Here is a 21,591-nt window from a genome sequence, read left to right as displayed (position 1 = left end):
TCACAGCTACTAGAAAGGGCTGAAAAGAGCTTTTTGATGACCTTTTGTTGTTAAATGTAATTTAAAGGCTGAGATTTCTTTGCTCTCAGGTTGATGCTGTTCGGTATTGTTCCTCACAATTTCTTCCCTTCCCGTTTTACTGGTTGGTGTATGATGGCTGCATCACTTGTATTACTTTGTGGCCACTTAACTCGTGACTCCTCAGCAATATCAGGATGTCACCCGGTACCCTGGAGCGGTTTCCCAATGGTACCGGCGTTGGGGCTGAGCCTCAATGCAGGGGTGTCCTGTGCCCGGCTGCGCCCTGGCCGCTCGCAGACCCTGGGGAGCCGCGGCCCCGGTGCCACGGCGCTGATACTCCCTGTCGTGTGTCCGCAGACGCCGGGGGAGGCCGGCCGCCCGTCCTGCCGCCCGGAGGCCGCTCCGCCGCCGCCAAGCCCTTCTCCCCGCCGAGCGGCCCGCCGCGCTTCCCGGGGCCGCCCTCGGGGCCGCGCACCGCCGCCCCGGACCCGCAGAGGAGCCGCGTGCCGCCGCCGAGGCCCGACGCCGGCTCGAAGCCCGAGGCGGCGCCGCCGCCGGTGCCCAGCACGCCCCGGCCCATCGCCTCCAGCCTGCACAACCGGGGCTCGCCGCCGGTGCCCGGGCTGAGCCGGCAGCCCAGCCTGGGGCCCTCGCCCCCGCCCTTCCCGGGCAGCCGGGCCGCGGGGTCGGCCGCGCCCCTCCGGCAGCCGGGCCCCGGTGCGCCGTCCCCCTTCTCGGGCCGGCCGCCGCTGCCGCCCACCCCGGGCCGGCCGGCCGAGGACAAACCGCCGCCCCCGCCGCCGCCCCCCGCCGGGCACCGGCCGCCCGCCGCCCGGGAGGCGTCTCTGCCCCCGCCGCCGCCGCAGAACAGCAAGCCGCCCGTGCCCGCCGCCCCCCGGCCCGCCCTCGGCGCCCCGGCGCCCCCGCTGCCCCCCAGCAGGCCGGGGCCGCCCCCGGTGCCGCCCGCCCCCGCCGGCGGCGACGAGATGCCGCGGCTGCCGCAGAGGAACCTCTCGCTGGGGTCGTGCCCGGCGCCCGGCGGGGGCCGCTCCGGACCGCTGCCTCCGCCGCCCGGAGAGAGACCGCCGCCGCCCGTCAGAGACCCGCCCGGCCGCTCAGGTAGGGGACGGGGACAGGGGAGAGGGGGCTTGAACGGGATAGGTGGCCCGGGGAGAGGGTGCTTTGGCCATGCCCGTGCCAGTTTCACGTGCAGAAAAAACACCTCCCAGGATGACATCCCTGTTAGGCACTAGGAATTCTGCAGTTGGAAGTGAGGGTGTGTGGGTGTCAGGGTGGCTTAAGGAAAGTCAAAGTGCATCACCAGTGTGCTCACGTGTGCTTTTATAGATTTTGGTGACTTTCATTATAGTCACTGTAATTGAGAGGGTTGCAAAGGGATTTCCCCATTACCTTCTTTGATGCAAAGCAGCTTCTGGTAAAGTGACAGCATCTGACTTCCTGAGTCAACCAGTGTGAGTTAATGGTTGCATTCTTACGAGCGCAGGTTTGTGGAACCTGACCTTCTACGTGTTCAGAGACACGAGCACAGTCAAATACAACAGCTTTAATCAAGGACCTGGCCAACAGTTGTTAAATGTAATAGCACTTATTACTTACCGTATGTACATATCAAATTAGACTAAGAGTAGAATCATCTCCTTTGATCAATTTCATAATGTACATTGTCCTCTGTGACAACTGTTGTTCATAACTTTTAAGAATTCCACCTCATAACTCAGCTCTCTGATACCTGATAGGTGTCCCTTGAGATGAGAGAATTTAGGCACAATCAAACCCTGTAACAGGTGGAGAAAAGCATCGCACAGAAGATACTGCTGGGAAACTCCATAGAGTTGCCTTTTCATTTCATCCTTTGGAATAAACTCAGAAATCATCTCTAGCCTGCCTACTCCTAGACAAGAGAAATTAATGTGATGGGAGCTCCCACAGACAGCTGTGTTGCTTTCCAGATCCTTGAACCAGTCTGGAGCTCCAACACCAGCTGTACAGAAAACAGTGGCTCTGTAACTGTGCTTTGTGGAGCTGGTTGCCAGCCTAGAGGACAGTACAATGCTAGTGCAGCCTGCAGTAGATAAATCAAAGAAATCCCATTACAATTGACCAAATTGATGGGTCAAAGTTGCAGAGAGTGTCTGCAATTATTCAGTCACTCTAAGAGTTTGTTCTGTGGTGGCCTTGGCTGCCACCATTGCTTTCCTACTTGACCCTTTTCTTTGGCAGATGGTTTTAGCAAACCTGCACTTTCTTTTGGCTCAATTCCAGCTCAGTAAGTAGAAGGAAGTTGTAGCAGTACATTCTAAACATGAATGCACCTATTCTGCAGTATTTCAGTATAGACAGTGGAGTTTAGCTAGGTTTAGAGAGAGCAAGCAAAACTATTCTGAAAGTTGCTGAATGCTTCTCATTTTTTGAAACCATTTCCTGAAGGCAAACTTCAGTAATTTGTAAAATAAGAAGGGGAGCAAAAATGCACAAAGTACAGCTTGTTTCTTGAAATGTTTCAATGCTTTTTGCTGGAGACACAGTATCTACTGCTCTCTTTTTCAAAGTGCATGTCTGTAGATAGATTTCATCGAGACAGGGAAGCATTTATTGAAAATTAACATAATTGTCAATTGCTCAACTGCCCCAAACAGAGGTAGTGAGACTTTTGAACACGCATAACTCTCCACACCCTCTGCTTCACCTTCTTGTGTCCTAACCATGGGCACTTCTCTCCCTGGCAGAAGCAGCTTTGCTGTCTTTATTTACTTGTCTTGTAGAAGCGCCCTTCCCCTGCCCTCAGGGCAGCCCTGGGTCTGTGTTACGTAGGCTGTGCCTTCATATTTGACCTGTCACGTCCGTGTCAGTTACAGATACACAAACACTGGAAATGTCAGTCTATGTGTGAGGTCTGTTTCCAGCTTTCAGGGAGATGGATATGCTCCAGCTACTGAAAAACCTGTCATACAGCTCATTTGTTTGTAAATGAGTGAGCTGATGAGCTGCTGCTTCACGCGGCCACTCCCGGGCAGAGCTCCCCTGTGGGCACCACGCACCCAGAGGGAACCACCCCTATGGACAGAGAGCCTCTGAAGGTAGCAGGTGCCTTCTGCTGCATGTCCTCTTGCCTTGCAGTGGTCCATAAAAAGGAAATGTGTTATGGTTTGGATCTCCACAGCACCCTGAATTCCAGCTGTGACTTCTGCTTGGTGTGGCCACTGTTAATTTAGAGTGGTTTAAAAGTAGCCAGGACCTTTACGGAGGCTTTTGTAACTGAGGGGAATACGAGTGTGGACACTGCAGTGTGTTTATGTTTAGATATACCTGCTCTCTGAGCTGTACTCTGCAAATCAGCACTAAATCCCTGGAGAGCAGGGAAGTGGGTGCTGAGGGCCATTACCCCTTGGGTCCTGAAGCAACCCTTTTTATTAGCAGGAGGCCTTGGGATGCCAGCAGGGGCTTTCCACTGGCAGAGTAACCCCTGGTGTTAACAGCATCTGTGTGTTTGCTGCTTGCCTTGCTCCAGGCCCGCTCCCACCGCCTCCCCCCATCAGCAGGAACGGAAGCACCTCGCGGGCTCTGCCCAGCGCCCCGCAGCTGCCGTCCCGGGCAGGCCTGGACAGCCCGAGGGCCGGGCCGCGGCCTCCGCTGCCCCCCGACCGGCCCGGCTCCGCAGCGCCGCCGCCGCCACCGCCGCCCTCGGCAGCTGTCAGAAACGGCTTCCAGGATCCCAGTGATGGTGAGCCACCTCCCTGCTCCTTGCCCTCCGCAGAGAAGGTGTAGGGGCTTTTGGCCCTAATACCTCAAAGGAGGTTTGGGATAGAGACTTTGTTTCTAATGGCAGCCTTTGATTTCTGACCAACAGAGGTGTCACTTGGGTCTCAGTTAACCCTGGCAAGTAAGAACAGAATAAATATGCTGTACATAGAGCAGAATTGCAAAGTCATCAATACAGTCTCCAAAATAACCCTTTGAAAAGTTTTTTCAAACCCTTTTCCCTGAAAAAAGCAAGGGAATTGTTTCAGCTCTAATATGCATTCAAACCACAGCTACACTGACACTTCGGAAGTCGGAACAAGTTCGATGACTCAAAGGCTGAAAAACAGATGAGGGAAGAGATTGTCAGAACATTGCTGAAAATGTCAAGTATCTATTTCTGCTAGTGTTTATTAAAAAGATGAGGTCCAAGATTGCTGTTTTAAAGATTCATCATGCTTTTCTTTTTAATTGTTTTCTACTTGCGTAGAGCAGATAAATCCTTCAGTTAATTATGTAAGGCCAAAATTAGTATTCCTGACATTTATAAGGTTAGAAAAAAGCAAACAGAAAATGAAACTATAACTCAGGCTTTTAAAACATCTTCACACATCAGGTAAGGCAGAAGGATCACAGGCACATTTCTTCCTACACAAGCCATTTGCAGGGTTCAGAACATGCAGCTGCTTTACACACTGGTTTCTGATCGCAGCCATTGGAAGTAAACATAGAGAAACTGGATCCAGCCAATAACCACATGTACAAATGCCAGGTAGAACTAACTGAGCTGTTCATTACATTATGCAGTAAAATACAGCAATATCTGAATAAAGTTATGGTTGCAAAGTCCTGAAGGAAGCAAGTGAAGAAATAACAAAGTTTAAGTTAGCCTGCACTTTCTTCTTTAGGCTTTCAAAATCTGGTGCAGAACAGGGCTCTTGGGACATTTCCTATTATTTCAATGAAGAAACTGGTGTGCTTGCTTTATTTAGACTTCTATAGACTCAGTAAGTACAGCAAAAGGGCCCCTGTAGTCTAAAGAGATATAGCTTCAAGTGATACATTTATACATTTTTCAATTTTTGACACTAGTTATATGCAGGATTCTCTGTCATAAATTTTAGCATAATGGGTATTTTTCTTCTTCCAGTATAAATACTAAGAGAGAAGAAACAGTGCTTATGGGAGTATGCTTTTGAGCTTGGTATATCAATGACACTTGAATATTGGTAAATTCCATACCAGGAGCAAAATACTGTCTTGAAGTAGGTGAAACAAGGCAGTTCTGATAGCACATAGGTGTGTGTGTTAAAAAAGCAGATCTGTTATACATGGAAGGGAGAGTAAGACTTATTTTAGTGGAATTGTGGCTGTTTTCCTGATCTGTAATTTTGCATTAAACTGGCAAATATCGGTTTGATAGAAATTTTCATTCCCAAATTAACCTAAAGCATCATCTTCCCTGACTTCCTAAGAGAATGCTGGTTCAGTATGCAGCTGTGTAAGCATTTTGCAATTTAAAACATGCATTAAACATGATGTCAGTGTCAATTGACTTTCCTAAGCTATATCAGAAAACTAATGAGTAAATTGCATGGGATTTTTTTCAGATGAATGGGAAAGCAGATTTTCTTTTCATCCGATATCCGATTTGCCACCTCCAGAGCCATATGTACCCATGAACAGAAGTTATCCCAGTAAACTGGCAAGAAATGACAGTAGAGGTAAGTTGGAATTTCAGTGTGTTGTCCTAAAATCAAGGGCATGGGGAAGAATCTGGATGATGAGGTTTCCAGAGTTCTCAGGCTACCAGTCTGGTCATCCTTCCTCACCACACTGGAAAAGCTAAATGCAAGTTCATAGGTACAAGCCCTCTAAAACTTTTTGAGTGGGGAATTTTGTTTTTTTAAGTTGAAACATGTACTGTAAGTGGCCAACTCTACCATTATAGTCAGCCCTTCTGCTCTAGGCAGCCAGAACCACAAAATATCTCAGAACTTTCTTTTCATTTCTCATCTAAATTAATGCATTTTTGTGCCATTTATTTTTGTGCCAGCATCATCCTTGAGTTTAGTGTTCCTCTCTTCTTGTGTGTTAAACTCTTCATGTTTTTTAAGACAACAGTCACATCCTCCTCTCAGTTTTTGTTTTGCTGGACTGAATAAATCTGGATGTACTACACTCTGCTTCCAAGCCATGTTCTCTGATTAGCAGAGCTGCTTAGGTATACACTTATGTTTGTTTTTGTCTTTTCCAATGTGTTACATGCTGTTCCAGCTCAGGTTTCAAACATTCCTTCTACAGCAGCATGAACGTTTCCTATCTTTTTTTTGTGGTATTTTGCCTGATACACCCAAGGATCAATTGCTTCTTTTACAACCAGTGACATTGGTGGCTCACAGTTATCATGTAATCATCTGTATATGCAGATGCTTCTCTCCTGTTTCCAGATGATGAAGTTTTAGTTTGAGGCAGAGATTCCTGTTAGTCTCTGACTGTTCATTTTGCCCTGTTAGCTTTCATCCCATTTGTATTAGTCCACAAAGGAAGGCAAAGTAACATGTCCATTTTTTTGTGTTTTCATTTGTGAGTTTGATGTGAAGATTTTCATACAGGGAAAAACATTAAGAGCTTTGAAATTTTATTGTGTTTAGAGCTTGCCAGTTTGTTGAGATTTGCACGTATGGCAAGTAGCACTGAGAAGTTGTGTGTTCACATAAATTAGTAAGGCTAACAGGAACCAGCAGTCTGTTTTAGGAAGGGGAAAACAGATCAAAATACATACACTTTCCAGGCATTTGGGATAGCGTTAGTTAAAAACGTTATTTTACAGTGTTCGAAGTTCTGATGTTGTTTAATAAACAAACCAGGAACTCTACAAAGATTTGCTGGTTTTGTTTTTTTTTTTTAATGGCCAGGCATGAAAATTAGTAGATCTTCAACAGTTACTGAATTATTTGCTTGGATGTAAACTCCCCCTTCAAAAGAAGGAGTATTCCAGGAGGAGTAACACCAAAAACCCTTCTTTCTCTTTCAGGTGGTTCTGTCCGAAAAGAAAGAGGTGCCCCCCCGCTCCCGCCTATCCCAAGGTGAAATGGGTTCTGGCCCATCTTTGGGTGACATCTGCTCTCAAGTTTCCTTCAAGTCAGCTCTCCTGTCCACATGACTGGAAAGTTGTCTGTCCTGATTGATTTCCACTTTTGGCTTGTCAGCTGGAACAAACTTCAGTCTATTACAGAAGTAATAGATGTGGCTTATGGACTATAGTTGCTCAAAGCTCTGACTTTTATTTGCTTAAACTGCAGGCATTTTGTGGACCCTACAGAATGTAGGTGCATCATGCTTACCATGTCCAACCCTGCCCCCTGGAGAGCTCCGTGGGAAGTCTGGCTTTGAATTTGATAGAGCTTGAACAAAGCTGTTTCATTCACTTTGGGTACAGTAGTTGTATTATTTTAATGATAAAGTATTTGATGCTTAAAAAAACAGTTGCTGGGTAAAAAGTGTAGCCAAGAGTCCCCTGGATCCTTCTTTGCATGCCTAACTCAGCCTATCTGCTTCTGCAAGCCTTAGACCTACTACATGGTGACAAAGAGTTCGTCTTTAACTTTTTTACTTCAGCTTAGTCAAGCAAATCTTAAACAATGCACAACACATCCTGCCTCAAGGATGGAGTGTCCCTGGCCTTGTTTTTATCTTCAGAGAATCTTCCAAAGAAAAGCACAAGTGAAGAATTCATCAGCATAAAAATATATTTTTTTAACCCTCTTTCCTATTTTTTAATATTGTTACGTGTTCTGTGACCTAATTCTGTCCTACTCTTATGTGGACCAACCCACATCCTGTCATCTGTGCCTTGGATTGCTGTAACGCCCTCTGCCTGATAGCGCATGCGAGGAGTCCTCAGAAGGCAGTCTGAGTGCAAACACAGCAATTATTGTAGCTACAGGCGCCTCCTGTAAAGCATCACTAGTGCCAGTGCTCCACAGACTGCTTCCCAGTTGTTTCTTTGGTACAACTAAATGATGGGGTTTGACTTAAAAAGCTTCTTGGCACTTAGGTGACGAGTCTCAGAGAGTTTGTGTTTGATTTCCATTATGGTAGAGCGGCCAAGGTCAAAAATGTTCCTCGGTGAAAGCCCTTTGATGTTGTGAGAGGAGTTTGGGGGTTGTACATTCAAGTGGGAGCATCCAAAATTTGCTGTCTGCATTGGTTCAAGAGAAATGGAAAGATTTGGCTATGAAGCTTGTCCTTTCAAACTTTGCTGAAAGGAATCTCTACAGAGAGCTGCAAGGCTTATGATAGAAGAAAGAGTAAAGTATTCTAACATTGTGGCAAGTGGTTAATATGTTTAATGGCTTTTGAATTTTGTGTATGAGAAAAGAGCTCATTGTATGAGTGAATTTTACAAGTGGGTCTAAGTGTGTATAAAATGCCTTTGGAAATTAGAGGAAGATTATAATTCTGGGTTTGACATATTGGTGGTCAATGATAGCTCTTTATTAATTGGACCTCTGAAAAATATCCTCTCAGTCTCATCAGCAGTATGTTTCTTCAGTGTTTTCCTTGGGATCCCTACCAAGCCTGTGTCAGCAGCTGTGCTTCACAGGGTGTTGCTCAAAAAAACCCAAAATAAAACATAGAAACTAGTCATGTAGGTTAAGAAAATGTTTCTCTAGCATGGGAGATATCCTAAGTACACTCTGTGGTTAGAATGAGGTCAGTCCTTGAAAATCTGGGGAATGTAGCCAAAGAGAGTCTGGACCCTGCTGAAAGGTCTGTGAATAGGGCTTTTTGCTCTGTCTGTGAGCAGGGAGGGGCAGATCCGCTTTCTGCCTGGCAATCACATTGAAGGAGATGAGACTAGAGTGGGATTTGGCCAGATCAAATTTAATTTGGTCTTTTCAGTGTTTGTTTACAGAATCTTGTTAGCTGTGACAGCATTTTTACGGCATGTTTTTTACATTTTTGTATCTAGTGACCTATTTGTAGTTACTGTTTGTGGTCGTGAACCTGCAATGAAATGCGCAGGCGCAGGGATGTAGCTGCATCCAATTGCAGGATCGTGGCTGTAAGAGTTCCTTAAACAGATACTGGTGGGACCTCCGTGTGACAGGTGCACCTTGGGATCAAACCTGGCACAATGCTGAATTTGTGTATGTATTTTATGGATGTCACTTCAAATGCCTGTCTCTTTGGGATACTATTTTGTGAATAGAAGTCCAAATAAGATTTTTAGGCTAATAACTTAAAGGATAAATTATTGTATTCATATTTTAAAACAGAAGCACTTAATACTTTTATAAGGAACAACAGTTTGAATTTAAGAATACAATATTTTCAGTACCTTGACTTGCCAAATCTTTGTTAATATCCAAATAGCTATGTAGCCAAAAAAAAACCCCAGCCCTCCAGAAATTATATTTTTTTATAACTTACCTGCTTCTAACATAACTGTTTTACTTTGGTAAGTCAATGAAAATGCTGCCCAATGTTCTTCCAATACTCTCTATAATTCAAAATATCCTGTATTTGATCGTTTCAGCAAGGTTTTTTGACCAGAAATCTGAACCACTACCAAAGACTTGGAAAACCAGCTTCAGTTTCACTTTAAAATGTGCTATGTAAAAGGCCCCAGGTTAACAAGCCAAGAATCCTGAGCTGCTTAGGTTTTAGAAATTATTTTTTACTCTAGAAAACTCTTCAGAATAGATGTTTGGCGTACATGTAAAATAGCTTAATACTGCAGAAAAGAGCATTTTTTTTCACATAACAACAGCATTTCCACTTATATGTTTTGCTGTAAAAGTCCCTAGATATATTCCAGAACAATGCAGCATTTTATCATTCAATATATTGCTTCATGTAGCAGTAGCTATTTACAATATGATCAGTATTAAAGTATTTATTTCACTATGAAGTGTTAAAAAAGAATAATACAAAACAGGTTGAATCAATGGTGCCTTATGAATTTTTTAGTCAATTTTTCTGTGTCTCAGTAGAAGAATTAATAGACATTGCTCTTCCAGGTCCTAAGTACACAGTGCCGACAGTAGCATTTTACAGTGTTTGAGCCAAGCCCTGCTGTGGTTGTGTGCTCAATCTGCCAACTCCAGGTGGAGCTCAGTGCGTGGAGAGGCCACTGGATCAGTGTGCAGGTGAGGTGTATGTGGGCACTGGGTGGCTTCACAATCAGTTGTTGGTATTGCTCTCAAAATTCAGACCTGTCCCAAAACCAGTGTCTGATGCTGCTGTCCATGCAGCCCAGCTGACTTCAGTCAGTGTGGTTGCAGAGGTTACAGAAGTAAATTGGATTCACTGCTTGCATCTAAGATTTGCTGGGTTTGTTTCAATGGCATTGTATTATAAACCCTCACACCTCAACCTGTCTTACGTTACCACTGAGGCTTGCACTGTGTGACAACAGCCATGGATGTTTGTTTTTGTTTCATTCAACTCCATAAATAAAATTAGAATAACTTTTGTACCATGTAAAAATAATTTCTGCTCTATATTTTTGGAAGAAAAGCATGTGTTATGTTTGTTATGACTTTCTGCACCAGCCACTGGGAGAAGAGGTCACAGTGATGAATGTTCAGAGTTGTTAAAGGAAACTCAGCTTGTGATTCAGGAAGTGTCTATTTCTAAAAATGAAATAAATAACATGGCAAAGTTCTTGTTTAAAATCCAGCATTTCCCAACACTAAAAGAATCATAAGGTTTGTTTTTTCTTTTCTGCAAGACAGCACTGTGAAAGAAGTTCCTTATATTGTCAGTTGAAAAACTGGGCAGTAGTTTCTCCTTGCAGCATCAACTGTTTGCATGACACTTGCAGATCTGTCTTGGAGCAGGGGATAAAGGAGCTAAACTGCTATCATGCATCACATGTCTTGTAACACAGCAATCTTCTGTACAGAAGTATGGGAATAGGAACGGTGCTCTTTTGCCTTGGAGATAAAGAATGGAGCTGAGTGATCAAACAGATTATTTTAAGCAGAATGTCAAATGTTGAGAGACCTAGAGAGGGTCCTTTGGCCACAGGACACTGGAAAAGAGAAGATTGCCCAAGGAAATAAAAGCCAACTGAATGTTGTTACCAGTACTAGAGTAAAAAATAGGGTATCAGATGTGCACTTGGGAGTTCCACGTGGCAGTGGTGTGAACACCTTTGTCTCACTGCTGGGTGCAAGGACCTGACACAGCGGTACATCGACTCCACGGGACACAGATTGTGTGAGCCTTCATCTTTCAAGCGGTATTCAGCAGAAAATAAGGAGAATCTCTCACCTGAGATATCCAGGAGCACTTTAAGGGCAAATTCATGGAATGGTTCTTCATGTACACTGGAAGAAAACAGGGATCTTGTAGCCTGTAAGATGGATGTGTTTGGACCATTCAGTTAAAATCTAAACTGGAGCATTGGCAATGAGGGGAGTATTGGAATAACTCAGGCAGAAGCAGGGCATGTGTGTATGGTCTCAGTGAGTATGCAGCAGGTAGGTATGCAGATGTAAAAAGCAAAAATGGAAACAGCATGTCTTAAGGGAGTAACCTTTTATGTATGTTGCCATTTTGAAATACAGTTTGTCTGTGGTAAATATTCCTTAGTGTAAACTAATGCATGCAGAGGAAGACATCTAAATTTGGACTTCCAAAGCCACACAAGAGGGCAATATAAAACATAAAACAGGCTGAGCAAAAAGTAACATTTCTATCAGATGCTTAAAGTTTGAGCTTTTTATAAAATATTAATCTGGTTCTGTGAATTTTTTTGCTTAACCTTTATTTTGTAAGTGATTTTGTTATTTTTCTGTCCTATACCAAATAAATTTTACTTTTATTTAATTGTTGGTGCAGACTGTTACATTGAGGACAAACACAGTTACTTCTTTGACAAAAGCACTTGCTGGCTTTAGCAGGAGCATAGCAGTGAGCCTGGCAGGAGCTGGGGTGAGCTGTTCCCCTCCTCCTGTCTGCCATGGGACAGCAGCACAGCGTAACTCTCAGAGGACTTTGGTCCTACATACAGTGAAGGACAATTGCAGATAAGGAGAAATAATGAGTTTACTTTAGGATAAAGAATGATTGAAAACCAGTGGTTTGTGATGCTGTACTTGTACGTGGCTGTTGGGTGAGCTGTGGCCATTGGCTCTTGGCAGGGCAAGCTAGGCACTTGGCAGGGGAAGATGACATGGAAAATCACTGTAGGTAAGTGTAGATTTTTATTTATTGTGTCTCCACTCACAAGGCAGAAAGCTGCCAGAGAATAGGAAACAAACCCTCCTTTTGACTTTGGAGCCCTGTTCTTTATCATATACATTAAGCTATTCAGATAATTTGGACTAGGTTCATCAAAGAAAGACCCTTTTATCAAAGTCCAAAGGAGGTTCAAATTCAAGCTGCACTTCCAGCTTCTTCTCAGAAGCTAGAAAGGTCATTTAGAAAGCTAAAAAGCTGTGTGCTATAATTCATCTGTCTTGCAAAGAGTTAAACGTCAGGTTTACTCTCATGCAAGTTGCGGATCCTTTGACGTCTCTGGGGACTGCTTGTTGATACCTTCATTTTACAGACTGACTGAGACAAAGAGCACTTTCTTAGACCACCAACCCTTGTGTAGCCTGCAGACCCAGCAATCCTGATGCCTGGCCCATAGAAACAGAGAAACCATGGTGGAGAGTGGGGGAAGCTGGTGAGCTGTAAAGGAGCTGGCTCAGCAGGCTGTGAGACCTTTGCAGATGTCAGTGGCAGTAGCCTTGATTGAGAACACAGAGGTATGAATCTGGCCATCAGCTAGTAGGACTGTCTGTGGCACGTTTTACCAAAGAAATCGTGGTTTTTTTTCTAGTTTTCAAGAAATCAAACCACTTGCTTGGCTTCAGAAAGAGGGAACTGAGCTGAGCACTCTGTGACCTTGTCATAACCACAACATAGTCCTTCCTTCATTTAACTCAAAAAATGCTGTTGATTTAAAAGAAACCCATGGGCTACCCTGTAAAACAGTTCTGACTGCTCCCTGCAGCTGCAGGAAGGCTCCTGTGTTGCACACAGCACATACATAAATATGCAACTCCTTTGATCGTGGTTCAGCAGTTTCCAGTGACCTTCCTGCCTCCTGTGCACAGGCTGCTCCACTCTGCCCTCTCACCCAGTCTGACTCCATTTCACACTGAACATAGTAACTTAGTCCCAGCAAATTACTGATGTCAGAACTAAATATTGGCCCAAACATCTCTGTAAAACACTTAATATAGTATTTAGGTTAACTAATGAAATAGATCGATTGGCAATTGAGCTCTTAACCTTATCTCAAGATTTCAACAGCAGTCCAGGTACAGAAACAATCCTGAGGAAAGGATGACTTGCACAAAAATATTTTGATTAAACATAGAGAATAAATAGGGTGGTTGCTGCTAACATTACCTGTGTCCAATATCTATCTGTCTACTGAAGAACAACATCAGATAATCTCTTCTTTAATCCTAAAACATATTTGTGGCTTATGATGTATGACTTCAGCAAAAGGTACATTCAAAATGTAAAATAGCAATCTATCATGAAAGCTGTCTATATGATGCTGCAATAAGGCTCGTATCATTCCCATCATGTTTCTTCTTTGTTATTACCACTCTTCTTTTTCCTGCAGATAAAAAAGCTTTTTTTTTAAAGAATGCTGAGATTTAGGCTACATAGATAATTTCTCATTTTCAAAATGGGATTCTTCTTATTATTTATTTTCTTTTTCTTTTTTTTTTGCTGGAATACAGGAGATGCCTCTGCCTAAACACCTCTAAATTAAAGGTGGACAGAGAGGGCTGTTGGTTGCTGTCCATCCTTTCTCTCTGCAAAACAGGAACAGGTGATCTCTCCCTGTAGTTGGGGCAGGGCTCTGTTACTGTGCTATGCCCTTCTCAAAGGGGACCGCTTTGGCTACCTTTTGCATGTGCTTTATATGCAAAAAAATTTTGGCTCCAACCTGGTGTGAACACTGTACACAATAAGGCCGGTAACCAGTTCCCCTCTGAAAATGTTTTTGTATTGATGCAAAGATGGCTGTTTAAGCAGTGGGTGTTGGGTGTAACCCAACTTGAAGGAAGCATTCGTGTATACAGGGATGTGAAAATGAGTCATTCCTGTCCTTCTCCTTTCTAGCAGAAATTTTAGTAAATTCAGAGTTACTGGTGAGCCCTCGTGTGCCCTGTGGAGCAGCAGAGCCCCTGCATCTGAAGGCTGAGCACTACCAAGCCATGAGAGCCAAAGGCAGCTGAAGCAATCAGAGCAATTTGAAGAGAGCAAGGTAAAGGCTGTGGGTGAAAGTCCAGGCTGAAACCCCAGTCTGTCGTTGGTATTTTGATACTGGAACTAGTGTACCTGTAGATAACATCATTGTGCTGTTGTCAGGGACTGCAGAGCCCATCAGTACTTTCTGTGCTGTCTCAAAACCAGCCCTCACTGCAAACTGCTGAAATCCTTCTGTTGAAGTTTTTTCCCCTCCTTACTGAAAACAGAAACTTTCACTTCTGCTATTTTGCCAGGAGCTTGGGTGCCTTATGAAACCTGAGAGCCTTTGTTTGAAATCAGACAGATACATGATCCTTTCCTCTAAATAGATACTTTCATCTCCTGAGCTGTGCCTGCAGGACTGCTGCTGTGCTTTCATCCAAGTGCCAGTCAACTGCGGGGCTGGTGTGTTTGCTCCAGTTTATTGCTTATTTAGAAACAATACCCTGCTGTGTGCTTTAAGAGAATCACCGTATGTGCCAGAACCTTCATTCCTCCCTCTTTCTTACATATGGCCACTTGTGAGCAAGGGCAGGAATTGAAAATGTATTTTTTTAACTGGAAGCGTGTCTAGTCCACATCCAAGCGTGCATCAGAAAATGAGACGCCTTGTGTGCGTGTGTGTGTGTGTGTGTGTGTGTGTGTGTGTGTGTGTGTGTGTGTGTTCAGCCAGGCAGGCGGGCACAGGGGGACGCAGCCGCAGCCCGGCCGTTCTCTCTGTGCCGCGGTGGCCGCGCGGTGTCGCCGTGCCCGGGCCCGGCCAGCTGAGCGTTCAGCGCCGCTCCACGGCGTGCGACAGCCGCCACTCGCCTGCCCTGCGCTGCTGCCCGAGCGCGGGCACCCGGCGCTGCCCCTGCTGCCCGTGGCGGGAGCTGGAACTGCGCCGTTCCTCGGGTCCCTCCGGCCCGGCGCGCACTGCAGCGCTTCGGGAACGCTACGCGCTCTTTCACCACCGCGGTTTCACTGCAGGTGCATCCGGCTGACTCTTCACGCAGTCACACAGTTCTTAGGCAAGTCACATTCCTGTACTGGCATTAAAATGATGCAACAGAGTAATACACCTCACTACTCCACTGCACTTCAACAGAAAGCAGCATGCTATTAGACCTAAAAAAATCCAAGTCTTTAGCTTTTTTAAAAAATATTTTTAAACTTCTTTTGTTTGTTTGTTTATTTAACTGCAGCTGGAGAAGGAGCTAAGAATTAAAACAAAATATCTTTTTAAATTGAACTGCTGAGTGGAAGTAACAGAGAGCTCTAAGGAAGCTACTCTGTCAATATTGCAGTCTTAAAATCAGTTCTTACTCAAAGAGTTAAGAAAGGAAGTTCTTTGTATTGTTGCTGGCCATTAATTTAAATGTAGTGACAAACTGCTGAATATAATGAGGAGAAGGTATACTAGCTTTCTACTGGACAATTCAGGAAGAAGAGGGCTTGTTAATACAGTTCTGTGAAACAAGTAGCAGGAAAGATTTAGTAGCGATGAAATGAATATGAAATAAATAAACAAAAAAACTATTGGATTTCTATCACAAGAGGCAATGCACTTCAATCTATACATTTGATGGACAACATTTAAGCTGTATTTGTGTAAGTAATAAATAGGGGCTTGCAAAATAGTGATGTGACCACAAATGCAAACTTAGTATATGGAGAGACTTTATGGAGATGTGGGTCATATTCTGAAAATATTTCCAAAGCTTTTAATTTGTGATACCAAAATAGGTTTTGTGGGTTGTTTGGGTTGGTTTGCTGGGGTCTTTTAGGGGAGTGGGATATTTGGTGGGATTTCTTTACTAATCAGTTTCTTGCTGAATAAGCAACAGCTGCAGCGGGTCACACACCAGAAGCAGCTTATTTATGCACTGCAGCTTGCTTTTAAATGGTTTTCCTAAGCAAAATGGTTTAATGGTTTTCCTTAGCAGCATCTGCTAAGGAAACTTGTGTGTAGCACTAATAGCTCTCCTGATTTTGTTTGGTTTTTTGGTGGTGGTTTTGAGGATTCAGGCCAAATTTGAGTGGTCTTCCAGGGACTGAGCACTCAGAGTACCGAGAACATGTAAGTAATAAGCTGCCTATGCCAAAATGAGTGAAAAGGTTTTCTTAGGTTGAGGAAGAGCTGTGACTCTTATGCTCTGTTCTTAATAATTTCACCCCATACTGTTTTTCTGTTAGTATTTGAAAATACTATAATATAAATATTATAAAAGTACTTAATAGTTTAAGTGTCTATATACATTAGGTACAACTCTAACCATAATATGAGGCAAATGGAAAAAACTTGATAATGATTTTTCAGCTAAAGCATTTGTAATCTCTAAGTTGAAATAATGATTTTTTTCTTTGACTTTTGCATATTTTTCCCCAGTTAGTATGGTTAACTACATAACTAATTTTTGAGTACTTGCATTTGAGTTTAGCAACTTACCTTCTTGCTGAGCCAAGTAAAATGTTGATGCCCTAGCATTAAGGATGGAATTTGTATGTTTGGGAGGTCTCTTCTACTTTGTTTTGTCTTCCCTGAAAGCAGTTTCAGAAAAAAAAAACTTGTAGTGTTAAAATCACATGGGGTTGTTCTGAACTTTATTTAATTCCATATAATTTAACTTGAACTTTTCTTTATTTTTTGCTTTAGAGAGGTGAATTTCACCATGCACAATATTTACTGGGCTTAATTTCTAGAGCAGTCTATTTCAACACACCTGAACATACATAATTATTGCTGAAGTCTTAGTTTGACTTTCTGCAATTTGTCTGTACTAGCTTCATGTATTTTCTTTTGGCAGATACAGTATTTTGAAGGCTATAATTGCACCTTCAGTTCTGTGGAATTGTCTCAGCCAGAGAACAAAGTGGAAGTGAATGAGTGGAGTACAGTAAACACTGTTTCAAAACCAGCTTGGGCATACCACTGTCTTACAAAAGATGCTATGTGAAAAATACCAATTAAGTTCCCGTAACCAACGCAGATAATGAGGTGGACAACTGTGAAATTATAGATGAGCTGATAAATTGCTTTCTTAAGAAGGAAGATCTTTTACAAAAGTATTCCAAGGTAACTGAGGTGAATGTAAACACCCAATGCATCCCTCATAATTTCTGTATTAACAAGCTTAAGCTTATGAGTAACATATGGCATTCTCCTGATCTCTGTGTTATATTGCTTTAAGGACACTCAGAATTTCTCTCAGGTGTTGGGTTTTTCTATATAAGCCTCAGAAGTTTTAGAAATTCTTTCATGGGACAAATGCTTTTTGTGTGACACCACCCTCCAGAGACACAATCCAGGGGCCTATTTCCTGTTCACAGATTAATTTTCCTCAGGTTTCCCTTGTTGCTTAATCAACCATATGTGTATTGTGCACTATAGTTTATTTGCCAGTAACCGTGTGAGTCAGTGTAAGTGACCAGACACATCTAGGTATTGATAAGCATTTCATGTCCTTCCTGCACGTCCTATGCACAACTGTAGGACAGCAGACATCACAAACCAACCAACTTTCTGAACCCTGGACTACAGTTTTAGATAACCAAAGTTAGACATGCATTTTTGGATGGGGTCAGCTAAGAAAACAGAGGTTGAGCACGGGTCCTGCCTTGTGCATTATATAATCCATTTACTTGTTAAGCAATGAGCTGTAAGAGAAGGGTGTTTTTTCCAGTACTGGAGTTACAAAGCCACATTGTCTGTAGGTGTAAATCCAATATTCATATAATGCGTGGCTCACTGTCAATAGCCAAGGAGCATTGAGGAAGTATTTTTCCTGTGATTGATAAGGAGATTACCTAAGAAGGGCTAATGTCTCTATCCATTGCTGCAATTACTGTGTTGGTACCTGGATTTTTCCATGCTGTTGAAAACAAGGTGCACAGCTGTCTGTAAATTTCCAGACAGATTTCATCCTGATGCATTTGCTGACATTCTTCTTGTCTTCTCGTATTCTGTATTCTTTCTTTTTTTCTATTCTTGGAAAAGGTATATTTTTCTAATACCCCACTGAGAGGTAATTTAGAGAATTTTCCACATTTTTAATCAATAGTGCTGTTTTGAAGCTCACCTGACACTTGCTACTGTAAGGCAAGGTTGTCTCAGTTATCACCACACCCTAACAATTTGACTACAACTTCCATGCTAGTTCTCTAGAAGAAAAAAATTAAAAATCCAATTTTAGTGTTTTCTGAAACAAACTGGAGAAATGTACTTGCTTACAGTAAATTCTTGAGTGCTTTTCTTTGTGATACCCCATAATTTCGGGTTTTGCAACAAGTGCTTGAGTTTACTGGTGAAGTAGACTTCACACCTTGCTACGTTTACCAGTGAAGTAGCCTTCACACCGAGTACAAAGATGCATTTGTGGCTTCCCAGGAAACCTTTCCAAGGTGGCTCAGTTGTAGGCCTTTGTAAAATGTTTTTATGTGGTCGCTGCCAGTCCTTGAAAGGGACATTGTCTGAAACCTGCTGTCACTGAGAGTGAACCTCTCGCAGTTCCTGTGTGGGCCCACCTGTGTGTGTGTAATTGTTGCAGGGAAATGAGTGTGATGAAAGCCACAGGATGACTCATGTAGTGCTTGCTCCATCTGCTTTTCAATGGTTAAACTGCTGCCCAGATCAAAAAGCAGAAATTGTCTCCCATATCATCTATTGACAACTTTGGTGGCACATAAGTGGATGGAAACATAAGTGGTGGCACAAAAGTGGATGGAAACATCCAATTTGAATGAAAAACAACAAAAATCAAGGGGGAGAGTAGTTAATGATTATACAATGTTATGTCATGTTAAGGGAATGCTCAAGAGGTTTGAATTAAAATTCTGGGGACAGCTTGCAGTTTTGTGTTTGTTTAGTGGCTTTTGGAAGGCTTGGCTTTGCAATGGCAGTAACTGTGTTTTCTGTGATCCACAGTTCAACAGCCAGAGCTGAGTTGCCAGTGGTAGAGGGTAGCTGTGATAAAGAGCTAATGACCTCCATAAACCTGTCCTCCCAGGAGGTTGTACACAAAAAACTTGCCTTTCCCATGCATTATTTGCACTGTTATAGCTGTGGGTGTAGTTATGTTTGGGTGTTAAATTAATACATGGGGGCTTTTTGATACTTCTGTGGGTTGGGTGAAACTCCATGAGAATTGATGTCCATGGCTGTTACCCTTAGTTTACAGAGATCTTCCAAGGAAAAAGAAACTAAACTCTACTATAAAGGCAGGATGTTGGAACAGAAAGATGCTCAATGGAACACAAGGGGATGTTCAAGGCCAGAGAAAATGTGGCTCAAAGAAAGCACTTATGGAGGTTTGGTTAAGTGTTGAGGGAGCAGAGAGGAGGTGTCAAGCAGTAAGAAAATACTGCCCTTTGGTCTTGGCATATGGTCAGGAGTATCCTGTATATTGAATACTGCATTAGAAAGATATCTTGACTTCAACATTAAGTTATCGTTGCTAATTATCCAGACTGAAAAAAGCCAGAAAACCATGCTCCTAACATTTCCCAGACAAGTGGAGAACTGGTCCTGTAATCTGGTGCTTGAGTTATTCACAGTGCTGTTCTGATGGTACAGTCTGGTTAATAATAATTTCATGTTTCTTAACAGGGCAAGGGGTAAGACCCTAATGTTCTTCTTTGTTCATCTCAGAAGATGCTGCATGTCAATGAGAGATAGTTGCTAGGCTGCTTATAGTATGGTTTAAAAGATTAAAATCTGCAAGAGGAAATATGCCATATTAAGCCCTATTTATATACTTTTGCTTCATGTATTTAGACAGCAGATATAATAATTTTATTGTATTTTTTCACATGCCTTTGATACTACATTTTCATACTTTCAAGTATTTTACTTTTTCTGGGTTTTGAGGTTGTTTACTATTTACTTTTTTTAACTATTACACTTTTAATTTGTTTGTGTTCCCCCAAAGATGACACAAGACTCGGGTCAAGTGTGCTTACCTGATTTAGCACGCTGTGTATGCCAGAGCTGAGGTGGAAACAGAGCTCTGTCCTGTTACTGCTGATCCCTTGGGAAATCAGGCTGGTGGTTGGTGGATATCAATAGCAGTCAATGAGCAGCCTGTCCAGCCAAATGTATGCTCTTTTCAAACAGCTGAAAGATTCTTGTATTTTAAATAATTTATTAAATGCTAAAGCACTAATGATCTTTTCAAAGGGGAAAAAATGCATTCAAGAGAAGGGAAGGCATGCATTTTTACCAAGAGTTCTTATCATGGTCTGGTATTCCTCCCTTGGTACTCCCCAAAGCACATCCCTCTAAGGTGTCATGTCTATAGGAAAGAATGAATGACAGCCAAAAAATCAGAAAGGCCTTATTATACTGTACTTCCAAAACCAAATCCCAATCAGTCTGAAAGTGCTCTTTGTCAGGTGCCAAGCAGAGAAACTTCAACAGTGGAAAAATTAACAAAAGAATCTTCTTTATTAGTGTTTGCATCAAAACAAAGTCTCACCCTAACGTTACCAGTGGGTGAGTGTTACCCAACAAGCTGCACCACCTTCCAGCTGTAAACATACATCATAAACCTTGGCACAGCTTTGGAATAATCCCTTGCTGATCTTTTGCTTGGGCTGTGTGGGCCCAGATTTGGGACAGGATGTAGACAGGAATGAGAGGCAGTGAGGAGTCAAGCACTGACATGGCTGCTTCATGTCAGCTGAGGTTCTAGTAAGTGTAGACACTACTAGTACAGAAAGATAAAATTTAAGCACCAGTATCTTTAAATTGAATTTAAAGCAGATATATGATAGTATTAAATTTAAAGCAGACAATGTACTATCTTCTAAGAGTTTCTAGCTGCCATGTTTATCCCCATAAGTTTCTGTCCCTGTCTGCATTTTTAACAGGATTTTCTTAACTCTATTTCCAATTAATCCCCTTAACTGTTATTTCTGTTATATTGTTGCTCTTGCTATATAATATAAATTTCTGGTAAGCATTTCAACAGTAGACCTTGTGAACACAACTGACTATGGAAAGAATTTGTATCTGACACAATGCTTCATAAATTGTCAATCACATCTTTTTTGGTTGAGATAATTCTCCATTCTGTTTTGGTCTTTTTTGGGTGTTACCTGAAATGGAAAGAGGTTTGGGGATTTGTTTGGTTGGTTTTTTTTCCTGGAAGTTCCTTGCAAGTTTTTTGAGGGTTTTTTTGAGTTTTTTTTTGCTGGAAGTTTGGAATGGGAAGCTACTGAGCACACAGACTGGTTGACATTCCACTAGTCGGGAATACTGCCTTGCTCCCAGAGGGTCACCTACTGCCGCCACTTAACGAGTAAGGCAAGCTGGTTAGTCTGATCAGGAGGGGAGAATGAGGTACACTGAATTCACTCCTCCTGTCTCTGCAGCAGCAGAATCTGGCTTAGCTCTCAGGAAAAGGGCAGCCGGAACTGCTGTGCCCTCAATTGCAGTGCAAAGGGAAAGCCTTGAGAAAGCTGCGTCCTCGTTTTTTGCAAGAGAATCTTCTGTCATTACCAGTCTTTAGTTTTTACTGGGGAAACGAGTGACTGGTCAGATCTGTGGAACCGACG

The 21,591-nt window shown here is 42.9% G+C and overlaps 1 protein-coding gene across 1 annotated transcript in view; it reads left to right on the top strand.

Annotated features, from left to right (window-relative positions):
• Positions 1-11,625, top strand: part of WIPF1 (WAS/WASL interacting protein family member 1) — a 37,635-nt gene extending 26,010 nt beyond the window's left edge. Inside the window, exons 5-8 of the mRNA XM_063162168.1 lie at positions 579-1,140; positions 3,551-3,763; positions 5,391-5,504; positions 6,818-11,625. Coding sequence (XP_063018238.1) covers positions 579-1,140; positions 3,551-3,763; positions 5,391-5,504; positions 6,818-6,873 — 945 coding nt within the window. The 3' untranslated portion in view covers positions 6,874-11,625. The remainder of the gene's footprint in view (positions 1-578; positions 1,141-3,550; positions 3,764-5,390; positions 5,505-6,817) is intronic.
• The last annotated feature ends 9,966 nt before the right edge of the window (positions 11,626-21,591 follow it).

The sequence above is a fragment of the Melospiza melodia genome, chromosome 8 (genome assembly GCF_035770615.1).
Source record: "Melospiza melodia melodia isolate bMelMel2 chromosome 8, bMelMel2.pri, whole genome shotgun sequence".
NCBI classification, from domain to species: domain Eukaryota; kingdom Metazoa; phylum Chordata; class Aves; order Passeriformes; family Passerellidae; genus Melospiza; species Melospiza melodia.
Note: the sequence above shows the minus strand (reverse complement) of the source record. Positions and strands in the feature narration are given on the sequence as shown.